This window comes from Budorcas taxicolor, chromosome 11 (genome assembly GCF_023091745.1).
Source record: "Budorcas taxicolor isolate Tak-1 chromosome 11, Takin1.1, whole genome shotgun sequence".
NCBI classification, from domain to species: Eukaryota; Metazoa; Chordata; class Mammalia; order Artiodactyla; family Bovidae; genus Budorcas; species Budorcas taxicolor.
The window spans coordinates 11,872,973-11,900,154 of NC_068920.1; the positions used below are offsets into that span (position 1 = coordinate 11,872,973).

The window sequence follows — 27,182 nt, forward strand, 5'->3', positions numbered from 1 at the left end:
ACACACCTGTCTTAACACCTCACTGCTTGGAACCAGGAGGAAGAGGATGAAAATATTTCATTCCTTTACAATTTTATTCTTTACCAACTTTGGCTCAAAGGGCCTGAGCTTGTTGCATGGCCTCTTCCTTTCCGTGTCATCCACATGGTGGGCGAGAGAAATCCACCCTCAGCTCAAACTCAGCCCTCTTTGACTTTGGGGGAGATTTTGTCTCAATTATTCATTTTATAGATCTGGGAACACAGTACATGCAGAGCCCTGCATAGGTAGTACCCCACAGAGGAATGTGCTACATTAAAAAAGCAATGGTTTAGAAAGTGGATGGCTTGGAATATGTTTACATTTAAATAAAACATCCTATGTGGTGATGAGTCCCAGGTAGTTGAGGAAGCCCACTAATTCACCTACAGCACGGTTGGTGTAGTTGAATGAGGTTGCTAATATAATTATTCTGGCTCCACCTCACTCTGACCTAGGGCCTGGGAGGACGCAGCAGTGGGGAGGAGGCAGTACCTGTCACTGAAGCAGGCACATGTCAGTCACTTTCCCTGGTGCTCTGAGATGAAGAATCATGAGCCTCAGGGCACCCCTGTTTCTCATCTCTTGGGCACATCATCTGTAGGTCAAGTGGCCGCAGCTGACGGTTCTTCCTGTGTTGTATTTAATAATAATACTTCTGATCATGAGAGTTTTAATTAATCACCAGGAAATCCCAAATAAAATTTTTCCTCCTTATGAACTTAAATACCTATTTTTCTTATTAAACTGAGCTAAAGATGTTATTTTATTGTCTTTATAACTCCATAGACTATCCCGGTGCCTTGTACTGAGTAGGTGCTCAGTAAATGTCACTGGACAGAACTGAGTATTTTGCAGATACCAAGTCCCATTAAGAACACCACACAGGCTTTAGAAACCCTGGAACAAGATGCCTGTGGCAACCACTTGTCAAGTCCATGCGGCCCTCAGAAGAAACAAACGTTCATAGTTCTTAACTTTTTCCTTCAAGGGATGTTTTCCGTTTGTGTATAAATACATTGCAGGCTGAGCTCCGACTCCACATCACTGCAGACATTTTTAATAGTGAATTCTTATGAGAGGATTGTCTCTAAGGAACTCATGCATATATCATATTGCCAGCTGGGAAGGTAAATTTCATGATGTTAATTCATTTTTCCATTTGATTCATTTGTTTTTCCCAGGAAACACCTTTCGTGTTCAAAATCATCCATCTCTTTCCAAACGGGCCCTGAAGTATTCCCGTGACAGTGTGATGCGTGTGGCAAGGCTGGAGGCGTGAGCACAGCAGCCTGGGAGAGGGAAGCGAGCCTTGTGTCAACAGTGTTAGAGTGGAATGAGAAGGCATGGGGGCAAGGCCGAAGAAGTCCCTGAGTAACTTTTAGAAACACCAGGTTGCTAACTACAAAAACAAAGCAACAGCACCAGAAAAGAAACAATCAAAAATGGCAAAAAAAAAAAAAAAAAAAAAAATGATAACCTTGGATGATGACAATTAAGATGAGAGAAACACAAACGTTCAACAGAGAATCATTCATTAAGGACCTTGGAACCTATGCTTTCTATTTAATACCTTGCCAGTGGGGTGAGTGTGTGTATACACGTATATATGTTGTTATTTACTTGCTTAGTCGTGCCTGGCTCTTTGTGACCCCATGGACTGCAGCACACCAGGCCTCCCTGTCCATCACCAGCTCCCAGAGTTTGCTCAAACTCATGTCCATTGCCAGTGATGCCATCCAACCATGTCTGTCACCCCTTTCTGCTCCTGCCTTCAATCTTTCCCAGCATCAGGGTCTTTTCTAATGAGTCAGCTCTTTGCATCAGGTGATCAAAGTATTGGAGTTTTAGCTTTAGCATCAGTCCTTCTAATGAATATTCAGGAGTGATTTCCTTAGGATTGACTGGTTTGATTTCCTTGCAGTCCGAGGGACTCTCCACAGTTGGAAAGCATCAGTTCTTCGTGCTCAGCCTTCTTTACGGTCCAATTCTCACATATATATAATTTACCTATCTGTACTTATTTATTTGGATGTTTCCTGAAGGAAGAAAGCAGCCTGGTGGTGCTAATTCTGGGGCTCTCAGTTCAGTTCAGTCGCTCAGTCCTCTGTGACTCTTTGCCACCCCATGGACTGCAGCAAACCAGAGAGGCAAGGGGAATCTTCTTGAGGACACGAACTGACTTCTGTTCTAACTTTGTACATCCAGTGCCTTGCATCATCTTGGAAAATAGCAACCTTAATAAGTCTGGCAACTTCTTGATAGTTATATTCTTTAAGGTGTCTTATCTACCTCATTCCACTTTCAATCCTTACTAAGACTCTTAAACTATTTTTGGAGTAAGGTGTAATTCTGTGAAATATACATGAAACCAACACTGGGCAAGGCTCTTGGAGTGATTCAGAAAAATAACAAGGCCACGCCCAATGAGGACCAGCATTACGAAGCGCACACCACAGATGACCCACCAACGTAATGATCTGGACATAAGAAGGCAGAGCCTGGCCCAGGGTGCTGCCAACAGCACAGAGAGGAACAAAGGACATGGGGAAAAATTCGGAGGGAACATCAACAACATGGAGAGAGGATCATCTCTTTGTTGGTGAAATATGACTGACTCCTTCAACAAAATTGCTTACATTTTAAGTGCGCCCCCAGCATGCTAAGCTGTAGTTGGGATCAGCCACCACAAGGAAGCGGGTGTGGCGAGGACTTCTATAAGACAGATCTTCACAGCTGTCAGCTGTGACAGAGACCCAGAGGTGGTGGTGGTGGGTTAGTCCCTAAGTCGTGTCTGACATTTGCAACCCCATGGACTGTAGCCCACATGGCTCCTCTGCTCATGGGATTTCCCAGGCAAGAATACTAGAGCGGGTTGGCATTTCCTACTCCAGAAGATCTTTCCAACCCAGGGATTGAACCTGGGTCTCCTGCACTGCAGGCAGGTTCTTTACCAACTGGGCCCCCGGGAAGCCCTGAACTCTGAGAAGGAAGCAGCGAGAGGTGCTACAGAGTGGCCCCTCACTCCAACTGTTATGGAACAATTTCAGCTCATCTCTCTGGTTCTGCCATCCTCAAGCTGGGCTCTGGAAGCCCAAGGAAGGTTTGGAGGGGGGTTGGGCTGGGAAACACACTTTGGAGTGAAGGTAAGAATCACTGACGAGATGCACGGCCAGGCATAAGCTCGGGTCTTATCAGCTTCTCAGTCAGCTTCAGGAAGCAAGCCATAAGGAAGTCTCTCTGATGGGAACCGAATATCCTCAGCAAACCCCAGTTCTGTGAAGCTAAAGTTCTGTTTGTTTGCACTATATCCATCACGCAGGCAGCCTGAGGCTTAAGGGTCTTAGCAGATTTAAGAAGCAATGTCATTAGCCAACAAAGACAAGATCAAAAGTTTAGCTGAAACACCAAACAGAACTCTGATAAAATTTTCACTAAAACAGTTGGCTCTTGTTAATAATTTAATGGCAACAATAATAGGAATAAGAACAAATCATTGATAATTCTAAAAAAAAAAAATACGTGCCTGTCTTTGGAATGCAAATATGAATGTGATACGTAACAAGAAGTGTTAAATGATGTCACATCTCCAGAGAGTAAACCAACGCTTGGTAGAGCTTAGAGGCAAAAAGCTTCTAAGAAATAAGAGGCAGTCTTATTATTGGTATTAGTCCGCAGGAGGATATAGACAACACAAGCTCAATAAACACTTATTTAAACAGATATTTACTAATTCTTAGTATAAGCAAAGTCATGTCACTTAACTTGATGGTGACGAGGGTGAGTATATAAGGTGTATATGATATACTCTCTGTCCTCAGTGAGTTCATAACCAAATATCCAAGTTGAGGCTGTAATTCAAGTCAGAAGACTAATGTGAGACTAATAAACCAAGAGCAGTGGACTGCTACTGAAGCCAAGGATGATTTTATTAAAGACATAACAGCAAAGAAAGAACCTAAAGGCTGAAAGAGTGCCGTGCCTGTGGTGTCTTATTAGTTCATGCATGTATTTATGTGTAGATGTTCATTTGCTTACAAGAGATGTTTGTAGTTGCTTTCTGAACTGATCCCTGATTACATGGAAAGGCATCATGAAATGTCCTGTACTCAAGCCAAGTTTCCACGATGCTTGCTTGTGTGTGTTCACACCCAGTCTCTCAGTCGTGTCTGACTCTTTGTGACCACATAGACTGCAGTCCACCAGGCACCTCTGTCCCTGGGATTTTCCAGGCAAGAATACTGGAGTGGGTTTCCATTTTCTCCCCCAAGGGATCTTCCCAACCCAGGGATCTAACCCGAGTCTCCTGTGTTTCCTGCTTTGGCAGGCAGATTTTTCACCACTGAGCTGCCTAGGAAACCCCAGTGGATATACAACTACTTAAGTGACCACGTAAAAGACCTGGTTTCAACACACAGACATGAGGAATCACACCCACTTGCCCCAGCCAGGGGCTCCTTGTGGGCAAAGGAGATTGTTCTTGATATTTCCCCAAGCCTTTAAGGAATATTTCGAGTTTCCTTGATTTTCTCCAGTAAACTGTTTTAAATCAGTAAAACTCCACTGATTTGCCTAACATCTTTTTAAACACAGGTAATTGTAGAGCACCTCTTTATTTGTGGACTGAAGTTGTACAATTTGGTCTTCCATGAATGACACCAAGCCCAGTCCTCTGGAAAATGGCACAGTGAGGGAATTTTGTCTTAAACATCTCTCACTGCTCTAAGACTCCAAATTCAGAGCATGTACTCTGCAGTTTCACACTGCTTTGCTGTGTGACCAAAGGATCCTCACTTTGGGCTTCCCTTCCCTGGCTGCACATCAGCCATGTGGCACCCCCTAAAAAAGCCATTTGGCTGCTCATTCTAAGGGAACTGATATCAGCTAACAGATAATAGCAAGAGTCTAATAATCCATTCTTCTTAAAATTTTAATAAATGATATGGCATTGTACTTCCTCTCATGTCCATACTTACTCCTTATAGGAAATAATTTCCTAGCATCTTACATGAATAAGTAGCCATAGTTGAATTCTATTCGTTGCATCAGTTTGGAGAGGGGATGGATTCCTTTCTTCACTTCTCATTCAATGGGGTCAGCTGAGGCCTTTACTGGTACTACTTGAAGCTCAGCTTCTTCCTCTGCCCAATTCTGCTCCCTTCACAAAAGTTAATCCCAAGATTACTCCCTAGTCAACTTCTTGTCTGCTAATTTCAAAATCTTCTGTCTAGGGGAACCCAGCTATTATAGACAGAATATTTGTATTAACCCCACAAAATTTATATGTTGTAGATACAAAGACTTCACTTATACACACTCCTAGAACACTGTGCTAAATACAGCTTCATGGTAGCTTATAGAAACTCAATACTAGTATTACAGCATTTAAACAGCTTGCTGCGAGTCCCACATATTTGGAGGTGGGGCCTTTGAGGGGTGACTAGGTTATGAGGGTGGAGTTCTCATGAGTGGGACTGGTGTGCCTATAAAGGAGACCCTGGAGAGACCTCCCCTGTCCTTTCTCACGTCAGTACACAGTGAGAAGACAGCTGGCAGTGAACCCGTAAGCAGGTCCTCAACCACACACGAAATCTGTCAGGGCCTCGATTTTGACTTCCCAGACTCCAGAACTGTAGGAGGTTTGTTTATAAGGACCTCGTCTGTGGCATTTTGCTCCAGCAGCCAGAACAGACTAGGACACTGACCTAGAACTCTGCCATAAACAAGTAATCAACATTAATGCCATCAGGAAGGAGATCTACAAAATACGACGTGCAACTGGGTAGGATTCACCAAGAAGATCGTGGCACGACTTCTGTGACATCGCTGTCCAAGACACATAACCTGACTGCAGTCACAAGGAAGCATCGGGTGAATAGACCCCAACTGGGAGTAGCTGTACAAAATTAACACATTGCGATCTTCAAAGGTGTCAAGGAACTGAAGTCAAAGAAACACTATGGAAGTGTTCCAAATTGAAGAAAACTAGTGACTTCACTTTCACTTTTCACTTTCACGCATTGGAGAAGGAAATGGCAACCCACTCCAGTGTTCTTGCCTGGAGAATCCCAGGGACGGGGGAGCCTGGTGGGCTGCCGTCTATGGGGTCGCACAGAGTCAGACATGACTGAACACAGTCGGACGTGACTTAGCAGCAGCAGCCGCAGCAGCAGAGATAAGACATGACAACGAAATGCAACATATGGTTTTGGACTGGATGCCCTTGCTATAAAGGGTGCTACTGGGACAACTGGTGACACCCAAACGGGGTCTGAAGACTAGATGATCCTAACACATCAATTATAATGTCTTGATTTTGGTGGTTATACAGGAGAATGTCTTTGCCCCAAAGAAATATACATTGAAGTATTCAAAGAATTCAATGATGATGGAACATTGGGTTGAAAACACTTAAGTGGCTCTGGAAGAAAAACAGGAATTCTCTGTATCACTTTTGTAAATTTTCTGTAAAATGGAGTTTCTTCTGAAATTTTTTTAAGAAATGTTTTAAACAGCAAACAACAGGACAACATGGGTAGCCATCATTTGTACAATTATCTTGTATATATACATTCTCCTTTTAAAATTTTATATTAGAGCTTAGTTTCCCTTTTAAAAAAAGAGAAAAGAAAACGTCACTGATGTAGGTCTTTAAGTTTCTTAAGATGAGCAGTGCTTTTTGAGCTTCCTGTTTTGGGAACACCAGTATCAACTCTTCAAAAGTATGTGCTAAAGGGAGGCCTTCTAGGTGCCTTGCACTAGGGAACCTCCTGTCTCTCCAAGGGCAAGATATGACCTGACCTTTCAAGAAGCCACATGGGCAAGAGAATATACGACCGATATGGGGCAAAATGTCGAGGAACTCAACTCCTTGCATAGTAATGCAAACGGAACCCAAGTTTGAAGAAATCAATACGGCGGTGACTACTCAGTAAATCCTTGAAGCGGGGATGACTGTGCTCCCCCAAGGCCAGGTTCCCTGTGCCGTAAAAATCTAGGGACATGAGGCAGAGCAGAAAGAGACTGCCTTCTAACCTCTGAAGATGACTACCTTATGTTGTGCCCTAAATTATCAGGACTGTGATTTCTCTCTTGAAATTTTACCATGATGGGGATAAACACAAATGCTGTCTTTGTGAATCATCTTTATTTTTAAAATTTGGCTAACACTCCACTCAAGTGTCTTTGACATGTTTAAAGCAATTTGTTTCACAAATATGAAAGTTAGAAAAGATTGAGATGATGGGAAGGAAGTAATGGAGACAGTGTGTCATTTTCTATCGCTTGGAAAGATGCTGCACAAAAAAAAAAAAGTTGTTTGATGGAAAATGCCACCCTCACTGTCTCTCCACTGCTTCACTGCCATCATTTTAGTGAGAGGAGGGCTGTTTTTGTCTTGTTAATTGCTTCAGAATATCAGGGGCTCTTGTCTATTCTGTGCACTAATTTTTCCGGTGAGCTTACAGCGTATACAGCAACCTAACTTTGAGATGCTGGACCTCAAACGTGGCTTGTCCCTTTGGGAGCAGGTTACGGGGTTGAGAGGGAAAGTTAGTTTGTCTCTGTATTTTCCTGGTCAAGGAAATATAACAGTAGTTCTTGCAAGTCCAGATGGAAAGCATGGCACCTTCACTGGAAGAGCTGAGAGCCTTGAGCTAACGGCTGCTTTCCCAAAGAATCCTGCACAAGTGTTTCTCCCCAGGTCAAGCCACAGCATGAAGTGCTGCACACACTCCCTTTAGCTGCTTGACTGCAAGAAGCGTCAGGCCCCGAAGATCCTCCTTCTCCGAGGTCTGCCTTAGTCTGTGGGGGATGCTGTGACAAAATGCCACTGACTGGGTGGCTTAAGTAACAGACATTTGTCTCTCACAGCTCGGAGGCTGGGAAGTACAAGATCAGCGTGTGGGCAGGCTGGGTTCCTGGGGAGAGCTCTCTTTCCGGCTGGCCTCCTACTTGCTGGTCCCCACACGGTGGGCAGAGCAAGCTCCAGTCTCGCTCCCTCCTCTTAGTGTGTGCGGGCTCCATCCTGTCTGACTCTTTGCAAGCGCATAGACTGTAGCCCGCCAGGCTCCTCTGCACGTGGGATCTCTCAGGCACAAATACTGGGGTGGGCTTCCATTTCCTCCTCTAGGGGATCTTCCCAACCCAGGGATTGAACCTCCACCTCCTGCATTGGCAGGTGGGTTCTTTACCACTGAGCCACCTGGGAAGCCCCCTTCCTCCTCTTAAAAGCATACAAATCCCATCATGGAGCCATACCCTCATGACCTCATCTAAACCCAGTTATTCTCCAAAGGTGCCACCTCCAAATACCAACACATGTGAATTTGGTGGGGGGCAGGGAAGACAAAAACATTCAATCCATATCAATGTCTCCCTCTTCTTCTCCATCCCCTCTCCCTTATTAAAGGCCTTTCAGTTGTCCTGCCCAGGTCACACCTTAACCCAGCCCCTCCTACTGAGTCTGTTTCCCCAGGGAGGAACCAGTGGAATTCAGATCCTAATCACTGGCCGGTCCTAATATCCTCGACTAGATGCAGGACCTGAGCTCTTAAAAGGTCTCAGAAGCATACAGGGCCCACTGAATGGGAAACGAACCCATCCCCTCTCCAAACTGTAGGTAATGAATGGAATTTAACTATGGCAATTTATTAATTTGAGGTGTTAGGGAATTATTTCCATAAGGAGTAATTGTGGAGGTAAAAGGAAATGCAATTAGTCATATCAGATATTAAAATTTAAGCAAGAATGAATTAATTAGAATCTTGTCATTTGCTGTTAGCCCTGGAGAAGGGAATGGCAACCCTCTTCAGTATTCCTGCCTGGAGAATACTCGGAGGAGGCTGGTGGGCAACAGTCCACGGGGTCGCAAGGAGTCGGACACAACTGAAATGACAGTGTGCACGCATTAGCTGTTAGCTAAGACCAGTTCCCTGAATAAGTTGTCAAAGGCTTTTACAGGGTGCAGTGTGGAGATGCTCACTGTCACCAGGGAAGGCAGGTCCGGAGGATGTCCCAGGATCAGTGTTTCTGAGCCCCTCAGTGGGCAATGCAAAATTCTTGATACATTTGAAGACCACTGTGTCAGTTTCCTCATCTGATGACGTCGATTATGACTGTAACTATTGCCTACATCTGAGAACGACCTCGGACCTGGTTTCCAGGTTGGTTCAGCCACTCTGATGGGGATTCTGGCCCATTTATTCCCCCATTTGCTCCAAGTTTCTTTTAGTGCCCACCCTGTCACCCAGGGGATCTGATTGAACACTCAGCTAATTCCATCCATCTTATTAACAGTCTACACATTACTTCCCTGAACTGTGAAGCTGGTTTCACGGTTCAAAGTGTGAGAGTCTCTAGATTAGCAGGAAAGCAGGGTAATACATCTCTTCTCTCCACTCTCCCCAGAGGCATTTTTGGTGGATAGATAAAGGGGGTGGGTATCATTTCTTGATCTCTAGAGTGCCGAGACCTGTACCATTTGTCGAGCCCCCTTTAAACTGTTCTCAAAAACTAATGGTGACTTAGTTGCATTTGATCATGTTAATGAGGTTCTGATCTTTGACAAAAGCTAGGTTTTCAGGGCTCAATGTGATGAAATGGGCTGTTGAGGAAGGAGGGTGACTCTGCTGTGGAGAGATTCAGAGGCTGCCTCCACAGCCGCAGAGGACCTGAGGGCTGAATCCCAGCTAGTGAAGACTGGTTCCATAAGGCAGGCGCATCCCTCGCAGGCCTGCCAGCATGGGTCTCCCACACCGCTGCTGTCTCCATATCACTTCAGGAACCTCAGGAGTGAGCAGGGCTCAAACCCCAACATCACTGGGAGGTCTGACTCAGTTAAGGATTCCTTTTCATTAGAAACACGTGGGGACTTCCCCGGCAATGCAGTGGTTAAGACTCCCCCTTCCAGGGCAGGGGGTGCAGGTTCTATCCCAGTCAGGGAGCTAAGATCTGACATGCCTCGTGGCCAAAAGTCCAAGACATAAAATAGAAGCAAAATTGTAACAAATTCAATAAAGGCTTTAAAAAATGGTCCACATTAAACATTTTTTTAAAATAAAAAAAAGAATATGTGCACATCAGCAGAACAATAAGCTCTGTGCACACTCCCAGTCCCTCTTGCGAAACTGCCAATGCCCTCCTCCTCAGGGACTCTTGCCTGGTCCTGGGACCTTACTTCTCTACTCCATCCTGGGTCCCTCCTGACTGTCCAGCCGACCAGCATCTATGACATACTTCTGGTAGAGAACGGTACAGCCCAGCTCTAGAACATGCACTGGACAGTTACATTCCTTAACTCTTTGTAGAATTCTCATCCCAACTCCAGCCAGCTCTTTACAGATGGGAATAGCATCCTAAATCCTGCTTCTCATGGTGCCAGATACAGCAGAGGTTTCTGCATCAGAAACTCACTGGACCAGATAGGAGATGAGGCCTCATAAAGGCACTTTAACAGACTCGGAGAGGAGGTTGACACAAAACCGAAGAAGCTCCCACAGGACAGCAAAGACCCAGGGCTACGGCAAGCTTCAGCCAGAGGCGGGACCATGCGTCTAGAGCATCAGCCCAGCTCCCCGAAGCGTGAAGAAACATCCAGACAGACAGAGATTGCTGCTCCCACCTCCTGGGGGCCATAGCTCCCGTTCCTCTCCTAACTAAAGGAGAAATACCGAAACGTTCATCCCCAGGACACTGTACGTGTGTACAGAGAGACAGCAAGAGAGAAACGGAAATGGAAGTGAGAGAAATAAGAAGGGGTAGAAAAGATCAGAGAGGCTGAGACGACGAGAAGAAAGCTTTTCTTATCTAAAGAATAACAAACAGGTGCAGCTGTTTATGGGTTGTCTTATGGTCCCCTGATACCTGTTTGGCTCTGGCTGCTGCTAAGCAAGACTTTATAAAGGTTATACTTCCTTAAGAGCTGCTGTAAAGATTGAGCTTTTCTGTGCAGACTGGGCTTCCCTGGTGGCTCAGATGGTAAAGACTCTGCCTGCAATGCAGGTGACTCAGGTCTGATCCTTGGGTTGGAAAGATCCCCTGGAGAAGGAAATGGCAACCCACTCCAGTATTCTTGCCTGGAGAATTCCCTGGACAGAGGAGCCTGGCGGGCTCCAGTCCATGGAGGCGCAAAAAGTCAGACACGACTGAGCAACTAACACTTTCACTTTTCCTATATAGCTGCAATATTCAAAATAAGGCTGATAACTGGGTCACCTTATTAGCAACCAACTATCACTACAGAGCTCCGAGAGCTTTCCAGTTATTCCCTCATCAGCTCTTACAACACGCTCGAGGAGTAACGAGAGGGTGCGGGTTATAAATAATTAGTCCACTTTCATCCTTTTTTCAGTGGGTTTTAATTCCTCTTGGTTGCTCTCTCTTTTCACAGACTGGAAACTGAAGAGCAAGGTATGACAGTGGGCACATTCGTTTTCCTTACTTTCTTTTTTTGTTACTTTTTTTTTCCCCCATGCACTTTTGTCAGCCCTAACTTGACAAACTACAAGAGTGTCTTAGAATTTCTGTAGAAAACCAGGGATGGCCACGCTGTTCAATCCCTGAGTTCAGATCACCAGTGCTGGAAGAGGACAGTTTCAATGATGTGGGTGCTAATTAGCCAAGATTGTGAATTCTCATAAGTGAGAGAGATTAATGTTAAGACACAAGTACGGAGAGAGAAACAGAGGAGCAAAGGGGAAGGCAAAGTAGGGGAATGAAAAGGAGACGGGGGAAGGAGGGAGGGAAGGAGGGAGGGAGTCAGGCGTCTGTGAGGTTTCCCATCTCAGCATCCATGGTCCTTTGTATGTGTGCCCCTGGGGACCCTGGATGGCACAAGACACACAGACCGTGCTGGTTCCCTCCGGACACGAAGGTTTGCTGAGAACCTCAAGCTCTGTAGGATGGGACTGGGTCACAACGCTGGGAAAGGGGGCTCCCTGTAGGTCTCTGACACCAGAATGCAGATGGCAATCCATCCTACTTTGAGACTGAACAGCCTCTGTCACTACAGCGAGAACTGTGAGCAAATGATTCTAGGTGGAACTTGGTCTGTGGTTTGTCAGGGTTCCCATTTGACTAATTAAGCTGTCAGCATGGATGCGGCAGACACTGGAGAGTTTTGTTTAGAGGTTCAGTGACCCTTCCCTTTCCTCTGCTATCAGGAGAGAGAAGACAGAGCCCAGTAGCCTCCTCTTGGCCTTTCTGACAGCCTTTCCCCATTTTGTTACAGTGTTTCATCAGAGAACCAAGCCCAGGGTGGCTGGTTCTGGCTAAGGTCACGAAGGGCTCACCCTAAAGGGGAGAGGTGGGAGCCTTCTCTTCCATTGTCCTCCCTTCAGACCCCAAATCGGGTGGGGCATTATAGAGGGCATATTTAGAGTTAAAACAGAGAACTGGATGTCACAGAAAACAGCTAAAAGAGTCAGGCCAGCCTGATATCTCAGCAAACGTCTCCACTTAAGGCAGACAGTCAAGGAGATTAGAGCAAAATAAATGGATTAATCCACCAAACAGCACAACTAGGATTAATTTTACCCCTTTCTTGCAAGCTTGGCACAGTGTATCTGGCCTCTTTTAGAGGGCCAAGTTGGACAGCCCACCGGGCTAAGGTTCTGATGGTCTTGCAGGGAGTGGGGGCGCAGGGGGCCTCCCCACCACCGTGCCGCCCCACATAAATCCTTCACTCCTTGTGAACTCCGGTTTCCAGACGTCCAGCCAGGTTTGCTCCTGTCCACCCTGCTTCGCAGTTGTGTTGTGAGAATGAAAATGTGCTTTCATGGACATTATCTCCCACAATCCATGAGGAACTGTTTCAAGTATTATAATCCCTGTTTGCCTTGAGGAAACGGTCACCTGGGGGGTCAAGTGAGACCATCACGGCTCCACGTGGCGTAACTAGGATTCTGACTCTAAGACTCTCCCCATCCTCTGCGCTACTTCCCAGCCCTTCCATCGCAGGAACTGTCGCCGCTGAACTGACTCGGAAGGGCCAGGCTCTGCAGCGCACTCTGCCTCCTCTGACCAGAGGGCATCACTGTGCTACTGTTGTTTCTAAGTCGCTCGGTCGTGGCCCACTCTGTGACCCCGTGGACTAGCCCGCCAGGCTCCTCTGTCCATGGAATTTCCCAGGCAAGAATACTGGAGTAGGTTGCCATTCCCTTCTTGAGGAGATCTTCCCAAACCAGGGATCAAACCCTCATCTCCTGCATTGGCAGGGGGATTCTTGATCGCTCAGCCACCTGGACTTTCCTATCAAAGATTTGAGTGTGCAAAGAAAAAAAAAACACACACCAATTCACTGGAGGAAAAGTCACACAGATTGGCGCATCACACATTCACCTCAGCATCTGTCAGTAAGACTGTCCCCTTGAGTCTCTTACTTACGTCCCTGACAATGACCTCACATCTCCAATTATCTTCCTTACCCTGCCACAGTAATCTAGAAATTAGAAACTTAGATTTTTTAATACTCAGCTTCATACTCTTCCATAGAGATTTATCTGGGTATACAAGGTTGTCAATATGCTTCCAAGGTTTTCTTCTCCACTGACCTTTCCCATTCCACTGGGTCAGCCACTACTTATCCTCTGATTGCTGTTGTTCAGTCACTGAGTCTTTGTGTCTGACTCTTTGTGACCCTATGGACTGTAGCACACCAAGCTTCCCTGTCCTTCGCTACCTCCCAGAGTTTGCTCAAACTCATGTCCTTCGAGTTGGTGATACCATCCAACCATCTCATCCTCTGTTGTCCCTTTCTCCTCCTACCTTCAATCTTTCCCAGCATCAGGATCTTTTCCAATGAGTCAGCTCTTCATGTCAGGTGGCCAGAGTTTTGGAGCTTCAGCTTCAGCATCAGTCCTTCCATGAATATTCAGGGTTGATTTCCTTTAAGATTGACTGGTTGAATCTCCTTGCAGTCCAAAGGACTCTCAAGGGTCTTATCCAATACCACACTTCAAAAGCATCTCAGCCTTCTCTATGGTCCAATTCTCATATCCATATATGACTACTAGAAAAACCATATCATTGACAATACAAACCCTTGTCAGCAATGTGATGTCTCTGTTTTTAATACACTGTCTGGGTTTGTCATAGCTCTTCTTTCAACGAGTAAGCATCTTTTAATTTCGTTTCATTTCCTTTGATATCCAGCTCAAATAGCACTTCCAAAGCGTCTCCTCCAACTAGCCACACAATCTCTCTCCCAAGGTGCTTTCCAGGCATCTTGCCCAAGAGGCTGGCATTGAACTCAACCTCTAGTGTTCAGGCTGTCCTCTCCAGACTCTTCAAGGGCAAAGTATAAACATATCTTACTACTCTAATCCCAGCGTAGTGCTTTGCACATGCAAAGTTATCAATAAGGGTTCAATAAACACATTCAAAAGGAAAGCAAATTGGTTTCATGATAAAAGAAGCCAAATAAAAGCACGGAAAGTAAATATATAAATATGAAAAAGGAAAGTAATCATTTTTGAAAAGTTACTGAATATTAATGCCAAATTGACAGAGTTATTTTAATGTTGGCACAAAATCTAAAGTGTCAAAAAGAGAAAGAAACAGATATTCTGCTAAGTTGCCAGAGCACACTGACTACAAACCCATGTATCCATCTTCCTCAGTACTCTACGGAATAAAGGTTATTTTCACTGTAGTTCACCATTTCCTGGAGTGAGTTCTGCATTTTACTAAATAAAAATTAAAATATTATGGAGTAGTGCTTGGAGTCAAACAATGTTGGGAAAGTTAGGCTAAAGAAGATGCTTGCTTTCTTTGACTATGTGTCTCCTCAGAGCCTGCAATACACTAACGTGTGTTGGAGCTCTCCAAGAAGAGGCATGCGATACAGCACGACCCAAATGCGTTTGACCACAGAACCTTTTTTTTTTTTTCAAGGAACATCTCACACGAGAGGTATTCACAGAGAGCACGCTCTGGGAAATAGTGTCCTAGATTCTCAGCTGCCATTATTAGTCACTTCACAGAGGTGCTTGAGAAAGAACATGCTGACCGTCCAAGCAGTAACATACGGCAGCAAAAATCTGAAATGACATCCCATATCAGTGTTGCTTTAACATGATGGAACAGGTAACCCATTCTCATCAAAAATGCCTCATAAAATATTGGGAAGAGCATAGGCTAGGGAACTTTTCTCCACATCCTACCAGCTGTCTGATTGGGGGCAAAACATTTCTCAGCAGAGAAACTGAGTATGTTCATCCCCACCAAAGCTGGTGATATCTCCTAAACTGTCTGAATCCCAAATCCACGGGGACATCTAGTCTTAAAGGACTTGGGTGATGCTCCCTGATATGAGAAATGGTCCTTTGCCTCCCTAGGTTCCTGCAGCACCTGCTCACCTCCTAGGTCTTTGAGAAAGATGAGGTCATCAGGCATGATAATCAGCTTCCTGTCTCTCTACCAAACACAGTAACACCCACCCCCAATCTCCTTCCCAACATCCTCAGAAGATAAGGAATTCTGCCAATCAACCCTTCAACCAGGCCACTTTAAGATGTTTCTACTTTTTCCGGCATTCTCCAGAATCTTCCAGACTCTTTCTCTACTGGCTCTGCCTCTTCTGCCCACATGCAAGTTCAAGTACCTTCAGTCCTAAAACCGATACCCAAGACGAAATACCCCGCCTCTTACCCACAGTCTTCTCTAGATATTATCTAAATTATCTTCTCTTCTAAAAACTTCAAACATTTCCTCTTTAAGCACCCGATTTTTTTTTTCAGGTTTAGTAACACTGCACTTCCTTGGCGTCCCTTCAACTTATCTAATCACATGGTCTCTGTCTCCTCCAGGGGTGCCAGCTCCTGGACTGACTCCTTAAAAATTATTTTCCCCCAGAATTTGCGCCTCCGTCCATTTCTCCCTTGATTTACTTTTTCTGAATGATCTATGTATGAATGACATCCACATTTCCATATGTCAACCCAAGCTTTTCCCCTAAGCTTCCGATTCATATATGGGATCATCCATTGGACATATTTTACCTGGAAGTCCCTTTAGTATTACCACTTCAAACTCAGCAGGAACAAACAGAATCCCTTACACGTCTACTGTCTCGGTGGCACAGGTTCTATGCATTGTGATTAGGGGAGAATGCCTGGGTTCGCATTACAGCCCAGCGCTTTCCAGGTGTGATGCTGAGTAAGTCCCTTAATCACTGAGAAGATGGAGATGAGCACCACCCAGGGCAGCGCCCTTGCCCAGTCCCTGAGCCTGTAAGCGAGTTGTCAGTGGGAGTCACTAGCATCAGTATTATTTCCCACTCAGGTTTTCTCTCCTGAATTTCCTCCATCCCTTATCTCATTTGGGCTTCCCACGTGGCAGTAATGATAAACAGCCTGCCTGCCAGTGCAGGAGATGTAAGAGGCTTTGGTCCACAGGATCACAAAGAGTCAGACACGACTGAAGCGCCTTAGCATGCAAGCACTTGTCTCCTTTGGGGATGCCAGCATCTATCGTCAGCAGCACGCAGGCCAGCAACCCAGGTTATCTGACTACTTCCCTCTCACTCCACCCAGACTGCCAATTACAAGCCCAGTAGGCTTCCGTCTCCGACACATCTCCTAAGTCCCACCCTCCTCTCCAACTCTTCAACCGGTGCCCGAATTCAGGCCCTCACCCTCTCTCCTTTGAACACGTCCTCTCCAGTCTCAAATCCCCTAAGAATCGTTCAAGTCACTCCCATCCTGAATACACAACAGTCTGACACCCTTGATGACTTAAGATAAAACTCACGGGCTTCCCAGGTGGCTCAGTGGTAAAGAATCTGCCTGCCAAGCAGGAGGAGACACAGGTTCAGTTCCCAGGTTGGGAATATCCCCTGGCGAAGGAAACGGCACCCCACTCCAGTACTCTTGCCTGGAAAATCCCATGGACAGAGGAGCCTGGTGGGCTACAGTCCATGTGGTTGCAAAGAATCGGATATGACTGAGCAGGCACAAATTCCTGGTGGCCCAGTGGCTAAGACTCTGCACTGCCAATGCAGGGGGCCCAGGTTTAACCCCTGGCCGTGGACAGAGGAGCCTGGAGGGCTACAGTCCACGGGGTCACAAAGAGCTGGACAGGACTGAAATGACTGAGCATGCATGCACAGGGAACTGGATTCCACATGCAGTCAAATAAAGAAATTTATTTTTTAATAAAAAAGAAATAGATGAGATAGAAATATTGAAGTGTAGAGATTATTTCAGGGTTTTAATGGGATTAATAACACAGAATATATGCAGTGCCTGGGGTCCCGTTCTTGCTCGGGCACATGATGACCATGATCATGAATGACCTCTGTCATTGTTCTCGGGAAAGGCTGCACTTTTGGACTCTTGGGCTGAAGGGACTTCCAGCAAACACCCCTGGGCATCTACAGCAGCCAAGCTTAGTTGTCTTTGAGACTAGTTTCACAGCTCTTCTTAACAGGGGAGGGTAGTACATGAGCCATAAAAAGCTTGCTGAGGCTTCGGGGGAAACTGCTGTTCTGATAAGAGGAATAGGCTTTTTGGACACCATCCTTCCCCTCTTCTTTCTGCGGGGCCCAGAAATATGAAGCCTGGAGCTGTGAGAGCCGTGGAGGGGCTAAAAAGGTCAAGGGCAAGAGAGCATCCAAGGTGCTGGCCTCAATGCCCCTGTGTGCCTGTGACTGGACTCCAGGGAGAAAGAAATGTGCCTGAGGACCTCGCAGTCAATCTTTTGGTTTTGAGGAGGGAGAGCTGGAGAGGAAGAGAGCTGCAAATTCTCTCCTCAAAAAACACTGATAACAGTATACTAACACATATACATGGAATTCAGAAAGATGGTAACGACGACCCTCTATGCGAGACAGCAAAAGAGACACAGATGTATAGAACAGTCTCTTGGACTCTGTGGGAGTGGGCGAGGGTGGGATGATCTGAGAGAATAGCATTGAAACATGTATATTCTCATATTATCATATGTGAAACAGATCACTAGTCCAGGTGCTCAGGGATGGTGCACTGGGATGACCCTGAGGGATGGGATGGGGAGGGAGGTGGGAGGGGGTTCAGGATGGGGAACACATGTACACCCGTGGCTGATTCATGTCCATGTATGGCAAAAGCTACCACAGTATTGTAAAGTAATTAGCCTCCAATTAAAATAAATAAATTAAAAAAAATTCTCTCCTCGGAATGACTCTGTCTCAAAGAAGTCTCAAACAAGTAGGGAGCCCGAGCTAAAGTCACAGCATATTAACACCACAGGCTCTTCCCAGGTTTTCACAGCTCCAGCTCCAGACTAACAAAGCCTATAATTAGTGCTCTGCCCCATCAGTCCCGGGTGTTCATTGGAAGGACTGATGTTGAGGCTGAAACTTTGGCCACCTGATGCAAAGAGCTGACTCATTGGAAAAGATCCTGATGCTGGGAAAGAGTGAGGGCAGGAGGAGAAGGGGACGACAGAGGATGAGATGGTTGGATGGCATCACTGACTCGATGGACATGAATTTGGGTGAACTCCGGGAGTTGGTGATGGACAGGGGGGCCTGGCATGCTGCGGTTCATGGGGTCACAGAGTCAGAACTGACTGAGCGAATGAACTGAACTGAACTGAACTGAACTGAACTGAACCCCTGCCTTCCATGATATGTGGTGGCTGCAGGCTAGAGGTGGAGAGAGGGAAAAGGCCCCATAGACGACTGGGCACATGTTCCACATATACCTGCCTCCTCCAAGTCATTAACACCTCCCACGTGACTCTCAGAGACGACTGTGCACCACCAGCCACTAATAAATGAGCTATCAAAGCTCTGAGCACAAGAGAGGGGAGCGCTGGCCCAGGAAAAGCAGCAGCTCTGTGCTCACCTTCTTTCTCTGCCTGGGGAAGCCAGCATGCAATGGGTTAAATCTGGGACCATCTGAGAGGCTATTTACTTAAATATTTAAAAAGAAAGAAACTCAATTTGAAGGCAGAATCACTTATAAATAAATCCCATGACCCTAGGTTCTGAGGATAGCCACAAAAGAAATCTCCAGGGTATTAAGGCAACCCAGCTCAGCTTATATAAAGTCACAGGGAAAGAAAAAGGAGCAATAACAAAGGAGTGCAAACTGGAAGCACATATGTGTGGTTATTTTCTCTGTGTTTTTAATAAGACAATAGGTCTCTCTATGCAACAGTTACACTCAATAGTATATAAATTGATCTTTGTTGATAAATCTGCTTTAAACACCCTAAGATAAATATCTGAAGACTCTTATGAGTCCCATATTTTTTACAAAGTATTCTCTTTTCTGTTTTTTAAATCACTTCGTCACATTCTAGGTTTCTTGAAGCTGAAGTACACTTGCATATACACGTCTGAGCACTGAATTGCATTTCTGATTCATATTCAATACTTGTCTCTTCTTATTATGGCAATAATTTTTTTAATTGAAGTAGAGTTGATTTACAACACGGTGTGAGTTACAGGAATACTGTGTAGGGACTCACTGTTTTTGCAGAATATACTCTATCAAATATTATTACAAGATCGTGGGTATAATCCCCTCGGCTACGCAGCAAGACCTCGCTGCTTGCCTAGTTTAAATGTAGCAGTTTGTTAATCCCCTGCCCTTCATTTGTCTCTCTTCCCTCTTCTCTCTCCTCTTTGGTGACCACAAGGCTTGCTTTTTTTGCATGACGCTGTTTCTGCTTTGCATATACATTCATTTGTCTTATTTTCTAGATTCTACATATAAGTAATATTACACAGGATTTGTCTTTGTCTGACATTTAACTAAGCATAATATTCTCTAGGTCCATCTACGGTGCTTCCCTGGTGGCTCAGAGGGTAAAGCGTCTGCTTGCATTGCAGGAGACCTGGGTTCGATCCCTGGGTCGGGAAGATCCCCTGGAGAAGGAAATGGCACCCCACTCCAGCACTCTTGCCTGGAAAATCCCATGGACGGAGAAGCCTGGTGGGCTACAGTCCATGGAGTCGCAAAGAGTCGGACGTGACTGAGCGACTTCACTTTCCCTTTTCACTTTCATACATTGGAGAAGGAAATGGCAACCCACTCCAGTGTTCTTGCCTGGAAAATCCCATGGACGGAGAAGCCTGGTGGGCTACAGTCCATGGGGTCGCAAAGAGTTGGACACTACTGAGTGACTTCACTTTCACTTTCAAATGGTAGTATTTCACTCTCTTTTATGGCTGAGTAATATTCCACCATCACACACACACACACACACACACACACACACACACACCCCATCATCTTAATTCAGTCATTTGTCGATGGGGATTTGGGTTGCTTCCACATCTTGCCTATTGTATACAAATAGTGCTGCTGTGAGCACTGGGGAGTGTGTATCTTTTCAGGTTAGTGTTCTCCAGTGTTTGGGGGTTGCATATTCAGGAGTTGAATTGCTGGATCGTTTGGCAGTATTCATTTTAAAAATCTTTCTAAGGAAGCTCCATACTGTTTTCCACGGTGGGTGCACCAACATACGTTCTCACCGACAGTGTCGGAGGGCTCCCTTCTCTCCACATCCTCTTCAACACTTATTTGCAGACTTCCAATGACGGCCACTGCGTTCGGTGTAGGACAGTACTTCTCTGCGGTTCTGATTTGCATTTCTCTAATAAGCAGGGGTGCTGAGCTTCCTTTCATGTGCCTGTTGACCATCTCTATGTTTTCTCTGGAAAATGTCTGTTCAAGTCTTTTTGCCCATTTTGGATTGAATTCAATGCTTTTTCTGGCCATTGAGTTATGTGAGATGTACTGTTCTTTAAAACACGCAGATTTTTATCTCAAAGGTAAATCTGCTATGCTTCCCCCCGCCCCTTTTGCTGAAGGAACACATGCAGTACTCTTTTTTTTTTTAAATAAAAAGGCAAGACTAAGTGCTTACTGGAGTGGATGCTGTGATCTTCTGTCCAGACTGTTTGCGTTTAGGACGGAGGCATCCTTTTCCCCGATGCTGGGAGCGCTGGCGGCTCAAGGCCCTCAGGGGTTTACCCTCTGCCATAGAGCCCCAGCTAACTAAGTACCCCCTCCCTGGGAGTAGCTTATGGTCAATGACAGTCCATGCTAGAATATAAAGGGCCTATGCCCTTGCCTCAAGACTGGCCAACCCTGAAGACACAGTCCAGCTCCAGCAGGCACGGTGGGACCCCCTGATGCCTTCGCCCAGCAGAGCTCAGCTCCTCTCTCTGTCCGGCACTGACCCCTGCACTCCTGCTCAGATGGTGACCCCGAGATCGCACCCCAGAAATCTCATTTCACACAGCTCTCCTTCTCAGAGTCTGTGTCCTAGAAACCTGATCTAAGATGGTCATCTTATTCTTCCTGAGACTTTCATTATTATAATTCTTTTATGAGTGATTGTGGGAGATCTGAGACTTCAGACACGTCCAGTTTAGGGACAAAGCTTCCCTATTCTCCCCTCACTGCCTGAAATATTTGGTTACAAAGATGAAGGCAAAAAAAATCCCCATTAAGTTGAAACAAAACAGGGTATTTATTGACATGTGTGGAGTGATCCTTTTATTATAAATGTGTCAAGGAGGTTTTAATCATATCTAGTCCACACAAGCTTGCACACATACACACAGAAGAAAACTGAATGACCTTAGGGAAGGAAACAAAAATAAATTTTCTTAGTATTTCAAAATACTGTTTAAAAATTAGCTGTGGATTCTTCTCTCACCTGAAGTAGCCGTTATTAAAAAATATTAACAATAAGAGTCTACTCCCTAAGTGCAATTAAACTGTTATTTCACTTTGCCTAACACGCCAGAATGGTTAATTTAGTTTTCCCTTTTCTCATTGCACAATTGGGATAACAAACAAGTCTGTGTAGAACTCAATCACCGCACTGATATTTTTTACTCTGATTCAGGGATCTCTTTTCTCCTCTCCCCCTTCTCTTCTCTCTTCAAACAATTTCCCCACATTTATGTGCGAATTCGCGTTGTAAGCTCAAGTAAGCACAAACCATATTCCTCAAGTGATCAGCAGTCTTAGATTTTTTTCCCTAGGGCAGTATGCATTTTTAGTTGTGATTTAATACTTTTAGTTATAGTCATTCCTCAGATTAGTGATTTTACATCGACGTCTCCATACAGTTACCTTGTGTTCACTTTTTCCCCCTCCTTTTCCTACTTGGCTCCCTTCCCTTTCCCTTCACTCGCCTTCATTTTGGCCGTATTTCCACCATGGAGCCCACATCAACACCAATGTGTGTGCTTCATAATTTTTCCCTGAACTCACAATGCTTTACTGATCTGTGCACTCGCACATTTACACACACACGCACAGGCTTTGCATACACGCCTCTGTATTTCGTTTCCTCACCACCTCTCTTGACGGCTTCTGGTTTAGGTCGAATTCACACTGCATTATGTGACTATGCCACGGTATTCCCAGCCCTTCCGCTGCGGAAAGTTGCTCACTCTGAGGATGTTTTTGTCACCATGCACAGTGCTGCAGTAAATAATGCCCACTTTTTAAAAGTGGATTTGAAGATTTTAAATATCACTGGCATAGATTTCTAAGGGTGAAATTGTGGGGTCAAAGGACATACATCTTTTCAACATGAACAGATATGCCAAATTGTTTCCCAGGTTATTAAATTGCATATATATCAGCAATGCGTGCTTTTCTCTACATACATTAACATTTTATGCCAACTGGGCTCACTTTTACTATACCAGCTCTTTGCCTGACTAGGCAAATGATTTATTGATGTTTGGCCTTGTGTCAGACCCACCTTAGAGTGTAGAGTGGTACAGGGACTGTATGTGATTAACCCCAGTTCCAGCTGCTAAAGTGTGATTCCAGGAAATACACCTGTACCACTTTGCAATTATGAGCCATGGTATCATGACTGTTTTGAGCAGAGCTTGCACAAGGCACTCACCAATGACATACTCCACCCTGAAGAAATCCTTTCTGGGGTCATAGGGACGATTGAAGTCGATCTGAACGTAGAAAGACTGTCCTCTACGTACGATCAGCTGGTTGTTGCTGTATTTGTCGGTGTGGTGGTCCACTTTGTTGCTATCCCACCTCTCCTTGAACAGGTGAACATTCATAACATTAAGGTAGTCTATAGACAAAGAAAACAATCAAGGAAAACATTGAGTAATTTTGGTTTAAACACACACTCAGAAAAACAAGATTATTTTTCCCAAAGATGAGAGGTAATAGGTTTATTACATAAAACTCTATACAGGAGGTGGGTAGATTTCAGAATCGGTCTCTTGTGACATCCTTGCATTCAAAGAAGATTTTTAAAAAGCCTTTTCCCCCTCTGACCCCACTTCAGATCCCACTTCGGGTGTAAGAGGGCAGTGATGGTGATGCCTAGCGTACAGGTCTAGATACAGAGAAACCAGGACTCGAGTCAAAGCTTCACATCCATGTCTCACGTTGGTGTTCAAACAGTCAGCTGCTTCCCACAGTGACTATAGCATCTCTACAGTGGAAAAAGCAGGGAATAACAGGTTTCAATTTTTTATCTTTAAAAGGGGAGGGATCAAATCTGACAAAGTTTCCAAGGGATGTTCTAAGGACAGAATAGACCATTAATCCAAAATTCTCCTCTTATTCAGGAACGGTAAACCTCCCCTTCCATAATTCTAAAAGGAGCTCTTGTCCTGCGAAAGCAGGGATCAGAGGGAACAGGTGTGGGGGAAGCATGTCGGTGTTTCTGTGAGGGAGGTAGGATTGTTTCCACATTGAACAGGCAGAAACAAGCTTCGGTGTGATGCCAAAATCTTCAGGTTTTTCCTCTGATGTGTGGAATTGGGAGTGTAAATGTCAGTTATATATTTATCTGAGACATGATAACACTGGATGAAAGTTAGATCTCCTTTAGGTTTTTCCCCATTTGTCTGCAACGATTACTGATGTGACGGTAATTCTAGTTACCCATCTTCAGTGCAGTTTAGAAGATCTAGTCTAAAGACTAGGCGTCCCTCGTGGCTCAGTGGTAAAGAATCTGCCTGCAAAGCAGAAGAGCTGGGTCCAATCCCTGGGTTGGGAAGATTCCCCTGGAGAAGGGAATGGATACCCACTCCAGTGTTCTTGCCTGGAGAATTCCATGGACAGAGGAGCCTGGCAGGCTATAGCCCATGGGATCTAAAAATAGAGCTCTGTGTATGCATTTGGGGTTCTAAAGGGCCATGGGGAAGAGAAAATTGGGCGAGGGGTGGGGGAGGGAGTCCTGCCATCCTGACTTCCCTCTCTTTTCCTGACCATGGGGGAGGGAGTCCTGCCATCCTGACTTGCCTCTCTTTTCCTGACCGTGCCAGCTGTGGTTTGTGCTCACGCAGTGTAGATGGAGTGCTGGGGCTTCACCCTGTAAGACTCAGTGGCTTCTTTTGCTTTTACACAGGAGTCTTGAGCAGGATGTCTGGTCCCCTCTGAGCTCATTTTGTCTCATAGGCAAAATAGAGAAATTGGGTTCATTAAGATTCTCTATAGTTCTGAAGTCTAGGAGTCCCAGAAACACCTGGAATTAATTCAAAGTCCAGGTAATCCTGAGTTTGATCTCAGCTCTCACCATTACTTAGGTCGGGGAGGTTGCCTCCCAGAAGCTGAGTTTTCTCACCTTTAAAACAAAGACACTAATTTCTTCAGAAGGTCTACAAAGAGTCAACGTCCTCACAGGAGAATGGGTCTGACGTTCTGCCTGGGACCAGAGGCTTCTTTGTGGCTCACTGACTACGAGCTGTGATGGGGTTACTTTGTGTTTTGCGTGGTGTGGTCCTCAGCGAGCTGCTCTGGCTGTGACACTGAGGCACACGGAGAGCCCAAGATGCAGTTTTGCGTTTGCGGCATCTCAGAGCCCTGCTGAGTGCCTGGTCCCCGGAAGTGCAGTTTCGTTCCTTTAGGAGGCTGTGGGCCGAAGACGTTTATTTCTACACCTCTCTCTTCCAAGCTGCCTGCCCCCTAAGTTCTCTGGTCTTATTAAGGTCACAATCCCCAGGGTAAAACTAGCTTCAGAAAGAGCTGAAGAATCATGAATGTCCCGCTTGAGAAGGACCTCAGGAATCAACTCATTTGGCCCTCTTTCTTAACATCTTGACTTTTAATAATGTTTTATTTTTTTTTAATGTCTAAAACCTAATTCCTCAAAGAAGAGTTTAACCGCTCTCCATCCATCAGCACCAGTGGAAGGAATATACTGATATTACAGCATCACAGACTCTCAGAGGGCAGAGGAATTGGTAGGCCATCTGGTAGACCTGCCGTACGAAACACCTCCATGAAAATCCTCATACTTAAGCCTTTAGTCTCCATCTGAACAGGGAACCCATTGTCAAATAAAGCAAACTGTTCATTTTTATGTAATCCAATTATTTGAAAAATCCTTATAAGATGAACAGACATCTGCTTCCCTATAATTTTTCTAACCATAGATTCTGGTTCTAACTTCTGCATAAATATAGAATATGTTCTATTCATTTCATCTGGCACTGTTTCTGTATATAAAGACGACTGTGAGTGTTCCTCTGAGTAAAGCATTCTCTAAGCCGTCAGTGTTCTTGAAGAAATTATTTCTAGACCTTTTACCTGCTCTGAAATATATATGCTCCATTTTATGAAATTCTCTTTTGTAGTGTTTTTCCTAGAATTAAATACATCTTTGGTTATGATTTTTCCAGTGAAAACCAATGAGACCACTGCATCTTCCAAAATAAATTTCTGTGATTTCAGTCCAAAATACCATTAGTGTTTTGGATACTCTTATTGTTGATTTACATTAAGCATGTGGTGAAGCAAAACTTTTAAAACTACATTCTGATGTCACTTCTGTCAGCAGTGGATTAAAACTCAGATCCCTGTAAGTCAGATCCCTGTAAGTCACTTACTCATGTTGTTATCTAACCATTTCTATCAATGCAATTCTTTTTTCTTTTTAGCCTAATTTTAGGGCCTTACTTGTTTCAGTTTAATTTTATCTTATCGTATTAGGTTAACTGTTCCAAATTCTTAAGATAATTTTAGACCCTAAGTGTATGTTCAATTCTTTACCATCTTGGCCACCCAGAAGGCAGCCAGTGCAGGCGACATAAGAGACGCAGGTTCTTCCCTTGGTCGGGAAGATCCCCTGGAGGAGGGGACGCAACCCACTCTAGTACTTTTGCCTGGAGAGTCCCACGGACAGAGCAGAGGAGCCTGGCTGGCTGCAGTCCGTGGGTAGCAAAGAGTCAGGCACAACTGAAGTGACTTAGCATGCAGGCACATATATTCAATACATTTAATGTCCTTCCTAACTTCCTGTCCTCCAGGAAGCATGCAATTTTATGCTGTCATTCAAGACATGGATATAGATACATTAGGTCACTGCTAAATAAATACAAATGCACAGTGGTAGATACGGAAAAGTGAGCGGGTAATTATGATACAGTGTCATGAAAAAGTAAAACACTCTGATAAATGAAATGAATGATGAGTGGGGGAGGGTTTCTGGCAAGGGTCCCCTAACCCAGACTAGGGCGGACTAAGCAAGCTTTCCAGAGGAACTGAGGTGTGAACAGGGGTCTGAAAGCCAAGCAAGTTTTCCAGGTAGAAAGAGAGGTGGGAGAGAGAGGAGGATGAGCGGAGACTGAGGGGAGAGAGCGCATGGGTCACTTTGAAAGTGGAAAGGTGGGGATGTCCCGGATGGTCCAGCGGCTGACTCCACGCTCCCAATGCAGGGCCCCAGGTGAAATCCCTGGTCCAGGGAACTAGATCCCGCATGCGGCAAGAGAGATCTTGCACCGTCAAAACCAATCAATGTTTTTTTGAAACAAAGCTGAAGCAATTGGTTGACTGGAGGCTTGCAATGTGACCACCATGGGAGAGAAGGCAGCAAGCCTTGAAGTCCCTGTCAGGGAGTTTGGACTCTTAACTGCACTGAGAACCCAGTGAAGAACCTGAACTAGCAAATGAATATGGTTAGATGGGTGCAGAGACAAACTGAAACTGCCTCTCCTGGTGACAGAGAGGAAAACAGATTGGAGGGTGGTGGTGCTGGAGGCAGAAAGGTCAGCTGGCAGGCTGTCGGGCTGGCCTTCCAGGTGAGGTGGGGAGAGTCCAGTCTGCCTGTAGAGCTATACCTGATCCCAGGGCACCGCCAGGATCTGCCTCAGCTCTTGCCACCCCTCCCTGCATGATGACCTGCCTCTAAAAATGAGTGATTTCCCGAGCAGGTCTGCCTGTGTG

General features: G+C 45.2%; 1 protein-coding gene across 1 annotated transcript in view; it reads right to left on the reverse strand.

The window, feature by feature from the left end:
• The window catches only part of F13A1 (coagulation factor XIII A chain), a 139,915-nt gene that overhangs the window by 101,781 nt on the left and 10,952 nt on the right, over positions 1-27,182 (reverse strand). Inside the window, exon 3 of the mRNA XM_052648391.1 lies at positions 22,888-23,076. Within this exon, the coding sequence (XP_052504351.1) occupies positions 22,888-23,076 (189 nt within the window). The remainder of the gene's footprint in view (positions 1-22,887; positions 23,077-27,182) is intronic.